The sequence below is a fragment of the Lissotriton helveticus genome, chromosome 10, assembly GCF_964261635.1.
Source record: "Lissotriton helveticus chromosome 10, aLisHel1.1, whole genome shotgun sequence".
In the NCBI taxonomy this organism is placed as follows: Eukaryota; Metazoa; Chordata; class Amphibia; order Caudata; family Salamandridae; genus Lissotriton; species Lissotriton helveticus.
This window is the reverse complement of record NC_136071.1, coordinates 487,747,538-487,765,394: the sequence shown is the minus strand read 5'-3', so window position 1 is coordinate 487,765,394 and position 17,857 is coordinate 487,747,538. Positions and strand designations below refer to the sequence as shown.

The window sequence follows — 17,857 nt, the reverse complement described above, 5'->3', positions numbered from 1 at the left end:
TGCATAAGAACTGTCTTCTCTGACATTGTCAGGGAATCTCTCCTTCTGTTCTCCTACTGATCAGCGCAGGTGGAGGTAGACATGTCTCCTTAACAGAGAGAAGAAGGAAAATAAAACATTCTTGGTGTCCTTCTGAAATAAACATTGGTGTGTGTATGTTCCATTTCCTCAAGATTAGTTACATCTCACCAAAGTAAAATGCCTCTCCCAGAAGTGGGAATTTGCATTTTAATTTTGTCTCATACACAGAAGTTGTAAATATAACGAGTGTTATTAAGCCCTTGTGGTGCTAGAATGGACCTCGTGCATGCTTCTTTTGAGAGCATTAGCTTACAGGCTGAGGATGTAATAATGATAGTGAATGTTTTACTGCAGATGGCACTAGACCCTGATTTTTTACAACATGCATGGCTACCTCCCTCATAAACAAGGCAAGTTTGGGTTCAAAAGATGCAGCACACTCTAGGCCTCTTTCAAGGCTGCCATTTGTAACTAAAATAATTCAGTCATCTGTTGCCACCATGAGGCAGCATTACTTAGACACAAACACTGTTTGGCGTTCCAGTTTTAGACACTTCTGAGGTAGGGCATGAAGTACAGGATATTATGGAACAGAAGGGGGATGGGAGGACACTGCTTCACCACCCAGCACAGTGCACCCCTTAGCATTATGGTGAATGCAGTTCACTTTAAATGCTTACTTGAGTTTTTGCTGAAGTGTTTCACCAAAGTTGGTGCAGGTTAGTGCTGTGAATCTCTAGACACATGTGTTTCTAGATATTATACTTCATCAGAGGAGATAAAAAATGAAATTCATCTGGGGTTGCTGAGAAAGCTGCCACAATCCTCTCAGGTCTCAGTACCTCCCTCTGGCGTACAGGTGCATCTCCAAAAGCTCGTCAGCTCCATGGCTCAGTTGCTGGAGAAGAGGGACTGAGGCCACGCTGTTGAATTGATCCCTTTAATCTTTAATTTGTTTTTGACACTGTGAACACGAGCTGCTCATCACCCCGTTGGAACATGAGTTGGGAGTGAGCAAATGGCAATCCTCAAAAGTTTCATTATTTGTTCATAAGCCATCCATCCGAATAGCCTCTTTCCATACATTGGGATAGCCAACACGAGTTTCATCTTTCATGGAAAATTATCAAGGCTGTAACAGGTGATATGTTTTAATATACAAGAAAAACATTTTTCATAACAAAGTTTATAAACCTCACTGTGATATTTGCGAAAACAATTATATCTGACCTCATGCATCATTATGTACCTATATGCAATGCATTATGTACACATGCTATTTCTTAGAACACAAATACTAATACCGCATGTCCCATATGCAATGATACCAAAGCCTACATGACTATTGTACTTTTCATTTTATGACCTATGAACAGTTTTGTTTTCTTTTACTTTTATAGCCACAGAGTTATGTTATGTTATGTTATGTTAATATAATTTATACCGCGCGCAGCTGCCCCAGCAAAAGGGTGTCCCGGCGCTAAGACAGCCAATAAACCAGCTACCAGATGGAGTGGAGGGTAGCAGCGGCAGGTACAAAGCAGAAATATAGGGCAAGTATTAGATCCTAGGTGGAAAAAGGTGCGTCTTGAGCGTCCTTCTGAACAAAAGAAGGTCGTCTATTGCCGATTCTTCAGGGTCTGATCCTACCTCGTTTCTACCCCTCCTCTCATAAACGTTTCTCTAAAAGTCATGTATGTGGTTAGTAAACTGCTTTAAAGAAATGTCATAAAATTTAAAGCATATTGTCAACTTTTACAGTCGTGTAAAAGTCATCGAGTGACAAAACATGCTGGTTGTCTAAGAATGCACGAAGGATTTTCTGAAAGACTGGCTTATGACCAAATATATGTGTTTTTATGTAATGCAGAAACTAAATAACTATAAAACAATTGGCTTCTACCTTCAATAAATAACCAAACCTTTTTGCTGTGCTTCGATTATGTATTGTCAATTTTGTAAAAGCTCTGCTACCATTTTAATAGACACCATTGGTAGGGAGGTGGTGCAGAAGCAAGACATTCCTGCTGTCCCAACTAAAAGTTCTTGAGTCATTGAGAAATATTAGTACATTTCAATCAATGTCAGAACCAGTAGCTATGGCTGGAAGTTTTTTTGAATAGACTAGAGGTATGCTAATCTGCATAGTCGTTAACTTGAAGCGATTACATATTTTGTATTTGCAAACTATTATAGAGATAGCAGTGGATCAATTGTTGCTGCACAACCACAAATTGCAATATTCTATATTATTCAAAGTCACAAGCAGTTTTAGAAGGTACAACATGGACACTTCATTCAAGCACCATCTGGCTGCCTATGGTGTTAAATACAATTATTGCAGATCAGTAATTTACAAAATTCCCAAAACGCAATGGATAAGCACTTAAAATGTTTACTCATTTAAAGAAGGGAGATACTAGTTTATCATAGTCGTATATTATCAGCAGTTCAGCAAAAGTAAATTATTGTTCATAGACCATCCATCAGAATTAGTTTTGTAGTATACATCTGGGCTGTCAACATATATATCGTCCTTCAAGAGAACTATTTCAAGGCGGTCAAGGACGTAATGTTTTAATATACAAAAAGTATTTTACTTAAGAAAGTTTACTAACAGCACCTGTGACAGTTATAAAAAAAATTGATACGAGAAATATTGGACATTAGATTTCAGTATTTGTACGAGAAAATAGTATGGGTACATAAACAGATTGCATGTAAGTGGATGAGGTCAGTTGTAACACATAGCTGCCAAGGTTCCAGATTGCTATGCATGACATTTTCATAATTTCCGTGTAATTATGAGCGACAATGAATGACTGAGTGACACTTTCACACAAGCCAAATCAAGCATTGAATACGAGGGAAACATATCAATATCAGAAATTACACCCATTTGAGCAACGAGATATTCTAAGAAGGTTTTTAAACTGCTGCAAAGCACCAGAAATTGAAGAGCCAATCTTAGTCTAACCACCATCTTAAGCAGGACTTTAGCTTCACTACCAAAAGTATTACATGGTAAAAGTAATGAGTATACTATATTTTGAGATATGAGGTTTGCTTAGTAAAGTAAGCATATTTTAATTTATGTGTGTTAAAAACGTCTGTGTGGCTTTTTTTTCACATGTACTCCCCAACCTGTGCCAAAGTTTCACTAGTTAAAATGATATAATTATATTTTCAACATGCACTCAGAGGAAGGAACAGTACTTTCCAGTTCACAGAATTACCTGGACTTTGTCAGTCAAAGATTTACGGGGGCTATCTATTGCCCTCACCCCTACTTTCAGCTCCACTACTGGAGCTTTGTAGATAGACTACCTAGGTTACGGTGTATAAAATCTCCACATCTGAATACGTTTTCAGTGGATTAGGGGAAGCAATGTTTTAGCCACACAACGAAAGACCTTTCTTGGGGCAGAGTCTGCTAGTGAGCACCTACTGTCTAACTCAGACTGCAGGCGCGGCCTGATCGTGTGGCGGACTCCATTGGAAATGTAGTATTTATTATACACAGACTTACTCGGGTGTGTGGCTGGTAAACAACTCATACTTGTAACTGACTGTTCTCATTCATCTTCAGCCAGGCAGCGCTAGATGACTGGTGCATTGGCGACTCAAGGCTAGTGGCAGCCCACCTCCCCCAGCGGCAATCCGCCTTAGTCAGTCCAGGTGGCTATGGGCAGCGTGTTCTCAATGAATCCTGGCGGCCGCTGCAACCATGACTCTGTTCAGTCATGACTCCATCACTGATGATCCGTCCCACTGCACTCTCCCTCAACTGGCCCGGAATTAAATTATAATTGAAATCAGTTCAGTTGCGGGTGTGCGGCCATTAAAGCCCACAGCCACCACAGGGACAGTGTGGGTGGCTGGCTGGTGCGAGTCGCAGCACTGCGTACCTAGCACCATTTGTGGCCGGCCCGCCTGCAAACCAGTGAGCTGCCAGCCTTAGTTCCTCACACAAACTCCCCGCGCACAGGAACGAGACGTTCCCCCACGTAGCCAATCGGGTCACACGTGTGTCTCACGCAACCTGACTGGACCCCGGGCTGTCTTGGTAGTAGCTATTAATCACTACCAGGGCCTAGAGTTCAGGCAGGCTGTGTGACAGTGGCTCGGCCACGTGACGCTGTGGGAATCCTTGATGAAGAGATACATTGTAGCTAACTGAGCCTGCAGGTATTAGCTCAGCTAGGAGCCGAGCGCCTCAATCCCACGGGAGCAGCGATGCAGCGCAGGCAGGCCACAGGCAGCGCGCTGCTAGCCAGCTGAGCTGCCACACAAACACACACACCCACTTTGCAGCGCTTCAATCACAGTGATAGCTGAGACACTATGCATTATGCGTGACAATGCATTTCAGTGCAGTGATGCGAAGCACCTCAATGAAATGCGCTAGTCTAACACCTGATGAGTGATACTTAGCAGGACTGGATGTAATCCCAAACCAGTGTGAATATGCAAGTGAATGAGCACTGAAACAAATAAAACTGTGGAAATATCATGTAATCATTTGCACTCCTTAATGACTTCGGAAGGGGAAGCGGATGTTGCTCAAAACACGTAGAATGTTTGTAAAAAAGGCAAGAATGTATAAAGAGCTTTTAGTATTGCGAAGAAGGCTATAAATTATTGCACTGCACATGTTAAGAACATCATTATCACACGAGAGGCAATATTACAAGTGTATCAATAGGGTTATATATATGAACCAGGTATAATAAAATGAAGCTTCAATAATGTACATGGAAATCGGAGTATACTGTGCAAAGTGGAAAAGATTTTTAAAACTTGATTTAGTAACTGGTATTTCGAGATTGGACACTGATGGCATATTATCTAAAAAAAAATTGGTGCAAATGCATCTGGTACACCATATAAATGGTAAAGCATGAACATGGGGCTATCAATGAGAGACAGGAACTGAATAAAGAGTATGTTAGTGGTTCATTTGTAGGATACAGATGTGTGGATTTAGGGAACTGAATTGTATAGAAAATTAGAAGAACCAGGTGGTTCGGGGGGGGGGACTACAATCAGAGTATTTAAAATGTTTAAAAAATGGATACAGGCTTAAAACGCTGTAAGAATTGAAATGTTTTGAAATTTTAGGTGATCTCCTGCAAACAGACCGTAAACATGAACAACCTTAACATAAATGTAGCCATTCCGAAAGTTTGAAGGTAATAAAGTAAAGGTTAAACAGCAAGTTTGAATCAAAAAATATTTGAATGAGTGTAAATATATGTTAACATGTTACGATAGTGCTCATAAATGCTTCCCATAGCATATTCAAAATTTGGACACTATGGGCCTTATTCCGAAGTCGGCTGGCCCACCACTGACAGGCCGTTGGAGGCTAGCCTACTGACATCCATGGAAGAGGTCCAACCACCGGATTATGATCCGGCAGTCGGAGGCATCTGGCAGAGGGACTGACCGCTGCTTTTCCAATGGGCTCAAGGAGCACGTCGGGCGGCAGCGGAACTGTTATCCCTACAATTAGGGCTGTGCCTGCTCAGCCGGCGTCGTAGGCTGTCCGTTTCCCTCGGCCTGTACATGGCGGTTTGCTCATTGTAAAGACCTGGTTGAATTCTGTGAGGTAGTTTTGGGAATTAGGAGCCCTGGCAGGCCAGCTGGTCAGGCATTCTAGAGATTAGTTAAAACACAGCAGGTGCACTGGAGTGTTCAATAGGAATGGCATTTCCTTGTTCCTAGTTAATTTTTCCAAGGTGCCACATCCCTTGTTGGTCTAAATATATTTGGGTGAGGCGGTCTCCCACGTAATGTAGCAAGCTTCATCACTGGTCACCTCATCCCACCCTGGTAAGGTATTACTACCAGGGTGGACTCAATCCTAATTTATGACAGAGTTAATTACCCGTTTAAGACAGGGATGCAGTTCATGCTTAAAAATACCTTAAGGAATACCACAGGTATATACTTTATTAGGTGGTACCTTAAGTATGATTGTACGCTTGTGAATCTAGAAATGCAATAATTTTTTGGTCAAGGGAAGAAGCTGCAAGCGTATACAGCTGGTGTTTTTATGGTAATTAAAATATCAAAATTATGTAGAGAAAAATGATGGTTTAACTAAGATGCCTCAACTTTAGGCATGGGTGTTTTTTTATTAATCAACCATTGATGACTGGAGATGGCAATATTGAATGAAGAAAACGCTTAATTAAGGCCATACAATCGAAAGAGACAGAGGTAATTCGGCAAGAAAGAAAAGTGTACAATAATGTAATGAAAGTAGCTCATAGGAATTGGGAGGATGCTAGCTGGGAGGATTTGATAGCTGCTGTGAAGACAGGTGATCAAACCTTATTCTGGCGGATTATTGCAAATGGTACTAAAATAAGAAATCCGGTCCAGGATTATAATTTAGACCCAAATACATGGCATAGACATTTTGCCCAACTATATGCATGTTCAGGGATGCCAGTTGGAGACCATTTAGATATTATTGAAGATTTAATGATGTCAAATGAGATTGAACCTCTACATTTTAGTATGGAAGATACCATGCTGGCAATAGCTGCTATTAAGCCATCTAAAGCTCCTGGCCCTGACAAAATTCCTGGAGACCATTTTAAACACTCTCCTGAGGTGTGAGCCCCCTATATCAACCTTTTATGTAATGCAATTAGTGGAGGGCAGCCCATCCCTGCATCTTGGAAGGGCGCGCAGATCGTCCCGATATACAAGAAGGGTAGTAGGGACGATCCCGCTAATTACAGGCCTATCAGCCTGATGAATATTATGCAAAAGGTTTATTCCAAACAGATCTTAGCCAAGTTAAATGATTGGATGACCGAAAATGAAGTGCTCTCCCTGTGCCAGACGGGTTTTAGAAAGAGAACTATCACTATAGATCAAGTGTTTAGGCTTCTAACTCTAGCCTGGAAATATACAAGGCTAAGATCGGGTCATTTGTAAGTGGCCTTTATTGATTTAAAGGCCGCATTTGACTCAGTCCCTAGCGATCTGTTATGGATAAACCTGATGCAACAAGGGGTACCAAAATATATTCTGGTCCAGCTGATTAGACTTCATGAAGACAACTTCGCAAAAGTCCGCTGGGGTAAAGGGGGGAACTCACAGAGGAAATACCAGTCAAGAGAGGAGTGCGCCAGGGGTGCGTCCTGGCGCCAACTTTGTTCCTCTTATACGTTAATGACATGGTTGAGTTCTTACAAAAGTCAAAACATGACTCCCAAGGTTAGGCAGGAATCATATCTGCGCATTGACATTTACAGATGATACTATTTTGTAGTCATAAACACCTCCAAAATCTGCTGAACAAGCTTGATGAATATTGTAAACTAAAAGGCTTGGAAATAAATCCAGTTAAAACTAAATATATGTGTATTAGGCCCCATAAAAGTTTTAAGAACAACATAATGTTGAATGGTGCAATTTTAGAGCGTGTTCCCAGCTTTGTTTATCTAGGGGTAAACATTGATTCAAAACTTTCATGGTATCCGCATATAAAGAAATCAAGAACCATTTTATTGCAAAATTCAGCACCTATTTTAAAAAAACTCCATGCAACCAGGACAAAGGCCATAACAACAACCCTGGAAGTGTATAAATCCATGGCTCAAACTGCCGCCTGTATGGCTCAGAGTTGGGGGGGAGATTACTTTCTACCCTAACTGTGGGGGAAAAGAAGGTTTTAAGAAGGTTGATTCCCCTCCCTCAAAATACACCAGTGATTCCTTTTATGTATGACCTGGGCATAAAACGTGTTGAGCAAAGGGTAGTTTGGATTACTGATGAACTTTATACTTATAGAAATGCATTGGGTGAATTACTTGTATTAGATACCCATGTCACTTTTCCCTGGTTGGCCAACATTCGTAAATGGCTTTTGGAGCTGGGCCTGAGAAGATTCTGGGAACATCCTAATATGTTGACTGCAGAATCAAAAAGGGAAATTAAAAATATCTACTGGAATTTTATTATGCACAAAGTCACTTTAAACTGTGGATCTGGTTCACTTACAACTCAATTTTTGATGTTTAAGATAACTCCCTGTTTTGAACCGTTTTTAGATGAAATTGAACCCCAACTTGCGAAGGTACTATATCTGAAATTCAGATATGGTATTTTTCAAATAAAGGCTTTTATATCCAAGTGGGGATCGGTACAGAATGGGGAGAAAGATTGTAAGTGTACATTGTGTCACCTAGGAATAAAGGAAGATATAGCACATGTCTTATTTTTCTGCCCTGCTTATGCTAATGCTAGAAGAAAATGGATAAAACCTTTGGGCAGGAATTTGGGCGTTAGGAAATTCATTGACATGTTGCATATCCTAAAAACTGATAACTCAAAGCTTATCGTATTTGGTGTCAGTAGATTTTTATTGGCTATTAATTTTATGAGAATGAAGAAAGGGCTGAAGTTTTAATTGTTCAATTGTACTGTTGGCACTACAGCACTTTACTACTTGAATTGTGTACAGTTGGAAGGCCTTGCCGAAATTACACCTTGTACTTTGCACTTTATTGAATTTTTACACATCAGCGTCACATGTAAATAACAGGAAATCCATGTATTGTATTCTAACTTATTAGAGGATTAATGTATTATCTATGTTTTATGAAACAAAAGATATGTTTTTATTGCTTTGTTCTTTTATGATTCTATGAATCGAATAAAGATGTTTTTGACTTGACTTGAATGAAGAACTGTTATAAAAAGGCAGAAGGTTAACATAAGCTCACGTCCAGGAAGAGAATGGATGGTATGAAAGGGGCCTAGTCGAACAGTAACCAATTAGGACCCCAAGGATGAAAAATGTGCTATGTTATGACACATTTGGACAGTGCTCTTGTACAGTAATGTAAGAAGTAATTGTGATATGCAATAATTGTGCTTCTTTGTATTAATTTTATATGGTTGTATTCGAAAAAAATGTATGCTTTAAGTGTTGGTCAAATTATAGTTTGTTTTCAAACTTCCTAGCGTTTAGGGGAGTGGTAGTCACATCATAAATAAAAACGCAACCACATGTTACAAGGTAACTGTCAGTAAGCAAAAACAAAACAAAGTTGATTCCAAAATAAATACCAGGAAGTACATTTTGTGGCACTGGGCAGGCTCATCCATATTCAAGACATCGCCAAGTGCTTCATACAGTTCATCGAGAGGCTCCACCAGTGTTGATTCATGCTATGATGAAATAAGCAAAATCAATCGTTATAAAATATACAAACAGATCAAACTTTTTTTTATATCTCGTTTGTTTATTTACCAAAAATATGGTAGTAAACAATTTAACACAAGAACAAGCCCTTAAGATTATAGATAAAGAAAACGGTACAAAAGGGGGTGGTGATGGACGGAGCATCTGAACCAATCAAACACTCACACCCAGTCAACAGATCTGTGTTTAATCCATCACCGTTCTTTAGCCCACTCTGCCACCCCAGTTCAGATATGGCCATATGCAAATCAGTCTGACCCTGTGCCTCATGGGAACAGTCCAGCCCGAACTGCCAAGCCATGCCTTCCCAAGACCGGAAACAAGCTTCCTAGGACCGGTTTCTGGCATTTCAGCCGTCTTCAGCCAGGCTTGCTTGAATCCGGTGGCAAAGTGAGCAAGGGACTCACGTCTGAGCATACCCTGCCAACTTATGGCGAACAAAGCGGTACAAAAGGGGGTGGTGATGGACGGAGCATTTGAACCAATCAAACACCTTTTGTACCGCTCTGTCCAAAAGACACAGAAACAAAAAAAAAAAAAAAAAACAGGTGGGGCCGTTCCTAGGACTGGGGCTTACCATCAACCCTAAAGCCTTTGTGCACCCCTGTGGGATGGGGCGCAATGTCTCCTAGCTTTCAGGGTGATGTGACAAAAAAAATTATGGGGGCAGCCCTTACTTGTATTGGGTTTCACCACTCACCCATAATGTCCCATAAGTCTTTCCTCCCTAAGGTGCAAACTCGCCATCCCCACGGTAGGCAAGAGGAAATTTTGATTCTTTTGGGCATATTTAACATATTTAGAGGCAGAGAGACTTTTAACTGCACCATTCTATTGCCTTTGGGTGGTTGGAAAACTGTCTGGTGCCCTGGGTGGGGGCTGCAATGTAGTCCCAGGAGGGAAAGCCCCACACCCCACTCTGTTTTCCACTTTTTTCCCCTCATGGTCTGGTGGTTTTAATGCCACCTAGGAAAGACAGAGTTGACACAGCCCAATCTCCCACCCTGGAGGGGAAGCCCACCAGATTAACAGGGAAAGAAATAAGAAAAGCAAAGGGGAGGAGTGGAGTGGAGTGGAGTGCTGGGCCATCATGGCATCGGACCCAGCCTTGGCACTACACTGTATTTATGCCTCTGAGGAGAAGCAGAATAGAGGGTTTACCATATCTCTCTCAGCCCATAGATTTAAACTACACCCAAATGATTCCCAATATCCTCTCACTTTCCATGGTGTACTAATCTGGGTCTGGGTCAGTCGGCAATCATGAAACCCTACCAACCTTGGACATTCATGAAACCTACAAACTCGGGGAAACTCAGGGTTGTATGCCTCATATTAGTATTCCAAAATGTTTTCTTAACAGGAATGCCCTGCAAAAGATTATGGATTAAATAAAATATTTATTTCCCATGTTTATGTAAGAGAAAACTTGCCCATTTCGAGACAACAGCTAAAGTCTTACCACATTAAATTCTCACACTTCTCCATAGTGAAATGCTGCCTCACACATGTGGGAGGATCCACTGTACATCAGGAGAACATACCAAACCTGAACCATGCGATAACTTGATTTACAACACACTAACATCACACAGTGCAAGTTCAGAGCGGATCTTGTTGCAGGCGATATGCCCAGTCATACATGAACTGCTGTTTTTATCAAGAGAAGAGTTGGAACACTGGGTGGTAGGCATTTTATCGATCCCCGTAGATTCTGGAACTTTCCTTCAAAGAAATTTGATGAAAATCCATTATTTTAGCAGGGTACAATAACATAATGGGATCCAAGCAGGCCACAACAAAACAGACTCCTCTTGAACTCAAGTTTTCAGAAATGGCTGGGGTTGATAGGTTTCCCTGTGTGGCGACCAAGCCTGGGGCAAAACAGCAGAGCCACCCATACCACTGGCATGAGTAAATTCCAAAAGAAAAATCTTGACATTTTCATGTGGCGTTTTGGAGCCTTTCCTGTTGTGGGTGATGAGCCCACCCACGCCAGCGGGGTACTGTGAGAACCATGGGTGATCGGAATGTGGCTGATCCCCATAGATTCCAAAACTTTCCCTCAAAGAAAAGAGATGAAAATCCATGATTTTAACTAAAGTTTGACCTCTGCGGCCAATCTGGGTAAGAAAACATAGTGTGATTCATGCAAGGCACACAACACAGACTCCCCATTTGTCTAGTTTACAAAAACACCTGTTTTTTGTATTTCTCAATGGGTGCTGGACGGGCCTGGGCCCAAATACCAAAGTTATTCACATTGCCAGAACAAGTTAATTTTAAATAGAGAATCTTGATGTTGCCTGATTTTGTTTTGATGCCTTTCCTGTTGCACGTCTCTTACGCTGATGACACCCAGCTTCTTTTCACCTGCGGCAAGAATAGGGACTTTGATGGAGAGCTGATTAAGAACTGCCTGGGTGCTGTGTTCGGCTGGTTTCATATAAACCAGCTGAAATGCAACCCAGATAAATCTGAGGTCCTTTTTTTTGGGTGCCCTCCTGACCCTTGTTGGAAGTCCTGGTGGCCGGCTGACATCCACCCCCCCCTCTGTGGAGACGGGGATGGCAAAGAACCTGGGAGTCAAGATGGACACCGGTTTGTCCCTAAAACCTCATATCCTGGGCCTGGTGGGTCAATGTTTCAGGATACTGAGAATGCTCAGGAAATTCCTTCCTTTTCTGTCCATTGCCCACAGGAAAAGTACAGTGCAGGCGTTGGTAGGATCGAGGCTTGATTACGCCAATGTACTCTACCTCAGCCTCCCTTATTATCTTCTCTCACGTCTGCAGGTGGTGCAGAACTCGGCCGCTCGTGCCATCTTCGGCCTTGGCAGGAGGTCTCATGCTGCGGGCCTGTTGAAATCCCTCCATTGGCTTCCGATACGGAAATGCATCGAGTTTAAGACGTTGACCTTGGTATTTAAGGCACTCCATGGCTCTGGTGCAGGCTACCTAAGGAAGCGGTTGGGACTTCACATTCCATCCAGAGCACTTCGCTCTGCGTCCCTTTCACTGGCCACTATCCCGGCAGTCAGGCGCGCTCGCATTGGGGGCCGCTCTTTTGGATATCTTGCTCCCCGAGCCTGGAATGCACTGCCACTGTCACTTAGGAAATGCGGGACCCTTGTGTCTTTTAGGAAGGAGTTGAAGACGTGGTTGTTCCGCAATTAATTCCCCTCGGCCGTGATGGTTGTGTTGTGTTGGGTCTGACAGCGCCGGGACACTCGGTCCGAGTAGCTGAGCGCTTAATAAAACTCGTTATAACTTAACTTAACATAACATAACATAACATAATATAACATGTGATAGGCCCATCTAAACAAGTAGGGTGCTGCTTTTGATTGTAAGAAGTGTGAGAACACCGAATAGTAAACAATGTGTCATTATGAATTTAATTTCTCTCATTTCTGGGTTGGAAAGGAGCAAGGAAGAACACATTTTGAAAAACAACCTGTGATAATATGGGTAACCTCAAATTCAAAGTTGTCCAAATAACCAATATTCCTAAACTCATTATATAAAGCACATTTGAAAAAGGCATAGAATTTCTTTCATACTTATTTTCATCCATTCGATTTTACCTTAGAAACTGATACTTGGTTGGTATATATAACTAAACCAATAAACACTACATATATGCCTGGAACCACAAGAGTCTGATGGAAGTAATCGTACTTTACTTTTGTAGATAGCTCATCAGGGCAAAATATTACAGACAAATATATTGTTACATGTTTACATTTTTTTTACTTGCTCTAATTAGTTTTTCATTTCAATTATTAAGTAATTTGGGGGAAACCATAAGCAACCTACAGATATGACCCTTTGTTTGCTTAGTTCTGAATTGTGTCTACTTTTCAAAAAATGGATAATTTCAGGTTCACCTCTTTTCACCACAAACTTCAAGTAGGTAGAAACCACCAACATATGAAAAATTGACTACTACTAACAAAACTGCAAAAAAGGTTATTAAAAAAAGAATATATTTTTTTACAACTCTGCCTATTACTGGAATCTGGGAAGTGGTTAATCGTAACCCAACAAACCTTTTGATGCTGTCATTCTTAGAAACACAAAACTGCATTCTTTCTTGCACAACACATGTTACCCCAAAATCACCCAACATTTTGCTACTTTTTGGCTACTTTCTCCATTCCCTCCAGAAAATCCACAAACCTCCTCGCACCTCTGAAATCCCCAGAAATGTAGGGAAAAAACGGACACAAATGGCTACCTTTTAGAAGTAGAAGTTATGAATCCATAAGAGCACACAGTCCCAAAAATAAACAAGCATTTGCAATGCAATAGGTCTCGCATTAGGAAAGTTTGAGCTATTGGTCTTGTAAATGACAATTTTTTTATTTATGTGTTGGTTTTGAAAATAGCAAAATTAATAGCTTTGTCATTTACAATGCCAATATTTTTAACTTTCACAAATGTGACACCTATAGCATTTGTAATGCAATATATGTTGTATTTACGTGACTTAGATGTATTGATATTAAAAATAACATTGGGTTTAATTTTTTTTAAATAATTAATGGACAGAGGGTGCTCAGCAGGATATAGCACTCAGAAGAGGCTTTTGTGGTGTCCAGCATTTCCTCAGAATCATGTTCATACACTGTTTACTCCGCTGTTTCCACTCCAAAGTCAGTAGGTGGCGGTATTGTCCCTTGCACCTCTCCTCTTAAACATCTGGAGGAGTTCAATCTCCCCTTTGAGCCCCCACCTGATCCTACGCCCTTAATCAGTACACTTTTCAGAGGACACTGGAGTGTAAACTTACTCCATTTACTACGTTTTCATCAACCTCTATTTGGACTATGCTGCTTGTTAACATGCATTTTCTCTCTAAAAAATATTTAAGACAACAATTAAGACCCAGTATGCAAGGAAATCGTCATACTGAATGAGAATCACTCACTTGATGTATAAGGGAAGTTATCTTAAAGAACACAGTATTTTGGAGAGGATACTTAAGTGCACAATGTCTACAAAAACATAACTGTAATAAACAAGTTCACGCCTTGTTTCACCAGCCCTAGAGGTCTATCGCACAAAAGAGCAGAGCTCTGCACTTTATGGTGCAGAGATCTGGCGCTACACAGACGTGCACCCACTATCCATTACTGAAAATAAATTAGCAAGAAAGCTGGTCTCTGTTACCAATAGCATCCATTTAATTCCTAAAGGTAGGTGTGATGGGGTGGAGAAAAAAGGAAGTGGATAGATGGAGAGAATAGAAAATCTAATCCCACCTCTGCTCTAACCCAGTTAAAAAAAACAACCTTAACAGTGGTGGTCACTAAGTTTAAGAGGTGCTGTGCTGACAACCATAGACACGCAAGACCGAAAAGGAAACACACACACACACAGCTCCTTCATTATCAGACCTCTATTTGACATTTCAAACACCTGCGCCTAGCCAATCCACAGTGTACCCATTACTACTCACACTGCCATGGCCCAGATAGTCTGCTATTGTATATAGCAGAGTATGCTGTAGTTGGAATGGAGTCAGGACAGTTATCAAGAGTTGCAGTTTGATATCCATGTCAGTTGGCAGAGTTGTGACAGTTTACTGCTGCTGTTGGTAAGCAATGATGTTGTGCCTCTTGGGTGAGGTTGCATGTTCTTAAGATAAGGTGTGTCACTGATGAAACATGTGTATCCATACGAAACAGCTGTTCAAGTTTGTATACATTATTCAATAAGGCAAAGCCTTTACTACTAAGGCAAGCATTACTAGCAATGGTTCCAGTGTAAACATGTACACCCTGAAGCAACACATACCAATTTAAGGCTATTTATAATGCTGCCACACTGTTTCCTATTTACATGCAAACAAATACATAACCATGTAATTAAGATAAGCGATTGTTGCTTTCAAAACATAATACACACAAAAACTCTGCAAGAAAAAGTTGTTTGTGTTTTTTCAACTGGGGTGCAGCTTTAAAAGCTATTTCTCCAAGGCACCATTTAGTAAAATGGGTTTAATATACGCAAAGAACGCATACGAAGATTAATAATCGAGAATCACTGTAAAACCATGGGCAACATTACCAGTAACATGAAAATAAACACATTAACACCTAAAACCTTAAAGAAAGTCTCAAAAGGGCACCTCCATGTACGTGATGGCATTCGTGCAGATTTACGACTATCAGGAATTCACAAGAGTTTATAGAAGTAGGCCTGTGAACCGTACTCATAGCAAAAGTGTAAACATTTATTTTTTTATTAGCAAATATACTCAAGCATATTTGTGCATGCTGAACGCCACCCCCCGTGGATTTTTTTTTTTATAGATGTCTGCGACAGGAGTATATTTCCGACCTCTCCCAGCGTAGGGTTAGATGGGAGAGGAGTTGGTGATTTAATGCGTTAGTGCGTGTGGGTGCAGACTGGTTTCCAGGCTGTATGCATTTAGATTTGCATAAAGGAGTAACTAACACACAGGGCATTGGTAAAATCCAACCTCTCATATAATGTGCCCCAACATAATCAAAGAGATTATTAGAATTCCACAATGACCAAAACGGGCTTACCCCTACGGTAAGCAGATCATTTATAAAATGTTTACACATCTGCCGATAATTCCAACATGCTTGTCCAAATGGACTATACATTTACCATTAAGCGGGTTGTATGCAAAGATGGGAGTGATTGAACTGTAACCCGAGATTTTAATTTTACAATGAGATGCCGTATAGAATAAAAAATTTGGACTGATACAGAGTAGTATCACGAAGGAATGGCCACATTCAAGTAAGCTGAAAAGGGTAGGACCGGCAAGTGAGAACCTCGGGCTAGGCAGGTAGAAGCGGGATCGCGGGATAGACGGCCTCACATACCTGTGATATGTATCGGTGGTATGCACAAAACGATGGTGCTTTTGTTTCTGGTTGTCAATGAGGGCGGACCAAGCGTGTTTGATCGTAAGGAGGATACAGGTGTAGGGTCAGGAATGCTGCTCAATCCGGGGGGAACATGGAGTATCGGAGAGGCAAGGGCAAGAGCTACTTACTGGGGAAACTTAATGTAGACAGTGAGCGGTGAGGCAAAAAGCATAGCGGGACGACTGGTCCCAGTCTCTAGACGTCCAGCGTGGGATCGAAGATCCTGGGGGGGTAAAGGCGGGACGTAAATAACCGTGATCACGGAGTGGTGGGGGCGGGGAATGTGAGTGCAGCGCTGCTGATTTACCTGAAAGAAAACAGGCATCTGCGGCGGATCAAGAATTCCATATTGGTTCAAAATTGGCCGGGGAGGTGACACTGCATGGTTACTAAGGATAACAGGAAGTGCCTAGTCATCTCATCGATGATGCGCCCGTGGCAGGCCATCCAGAGCGAGTGGAATGTCAGTGTGATCACCATAAAAACTTTATCGGTCGATGTCAAGAGAAAACAAGTCAGGTCCCGGGCCGGCAGCCAATCACAGCGCGGCCCGGGAAGTGACGTCACGGGGGTGTCCCGGGCCGGCAGCCAATCACAGCGCGGCCCGGGACACACGGCAACAAGGGGCGGGACTTAAAAAAGAGGCAGAAACGCCCACGGATCGCATCAAGGCGGGTAAAATAGTAATTGACACACATCTCTTCCAATGGCTAGCCTCCATTTACGAAGCTAGCCAATGGAAGAGAGAGGCGTGTTGGAGCACCACTGTTGAACTCATTAAATCTTCGGCTCCGCCCCCCACAGCTTCGCAGTGGGACGGTAGCCTCGACCTAAAAAAGAACTCAGCACTGGTGGGAAAGTCCCACCACTTAAGGGGTTAATAGCATAGAGGCTCGAGAGAGCCAAGAAAGAACGTAGGAGAGTAGTGAGATCAGAACGTGAATAACACTTACAAAAGAATGTTATTCCTCTCAGTCCACATATCTGAAAAGTCATTCCCCAGGCCTACATTTGCCGTGGTATGAATAACTGCCCCACTCCAGGACCCGACAAAACATCACCTTCTTTCAGCAGGATTTTCTGAAGGTTCTCTAAAAAAACTTTAGCCTAGTCAGTCTGTGAGAATTGACATCTCTTCAATCCAGGTATCAACTTCCAATGGTACCAGGTACACAACCGAAGCTTGGTATTCTTTTGTCAACAGTTCCCAGTTGACGGACAGGAATTTTTTTTTTCAAGCCAGAGGGGAGTGATTTAAGTGTGGAAAGAGTAATAGAATATTCTCGCCCAGCATCACCATTTTATTCGCACCACTACAACATAATTCTGTCCTTCCAATCGGTACAGTTTATAGCTACCACCAGAGTACCACCTTATAGTATTCCAGAAGTCGTTGACCACAAGGAGAGCCTTTAGACTTACTAAACCACCTCCTGCTTAAGGTTACACCGTCTGCCCAGTAGCCCAGCTGTTACCTCCGGGATACATGGCACTTTTCCTAAAAGCTTAGAGGTTCCAGCACACTAGCCACTGTTTCAGTCAATGAGCCCACAAGACTGCACACTGAGAAATCTACTTCCTCCTGTTTCCATTTGCTGCACTCTGTTGCTTAGTCCATTCCACATCCACTCCATGCTAGTAATCTTCTTTCCTATTATGCCTGACCGCTCGTGCAGATATGCCCTGAATTTACAGGT

At 41.8% G+C, this 17,857-nt stretch overlaps 1 protein-coding gene across 1 annotated transcript in view; it reads right to left on the bottom strand.

Moving 5' to 3' along the window:
* EEF2KMT (eukaryotic elongation factor 2 lysine methyltransferase) overlaps nucleotides 1-17,857 on the bottom strand; it is a 197,544-nt gene that overhangs the window by 64,290 nt on the left and 115,397 nt on the right. Inside the window, exon 4 of the mRNA XM_078662965.1 lies at nucleotides 9,115-9,216. Coding sequence (XP_078519091.1) covers nucleotides 9,115-9,216 — 102 coding nt within the window. The remainder of the gene's footprint in view (nucleotides 1-9,114; nucleotides 9,217-17,857) is intronic.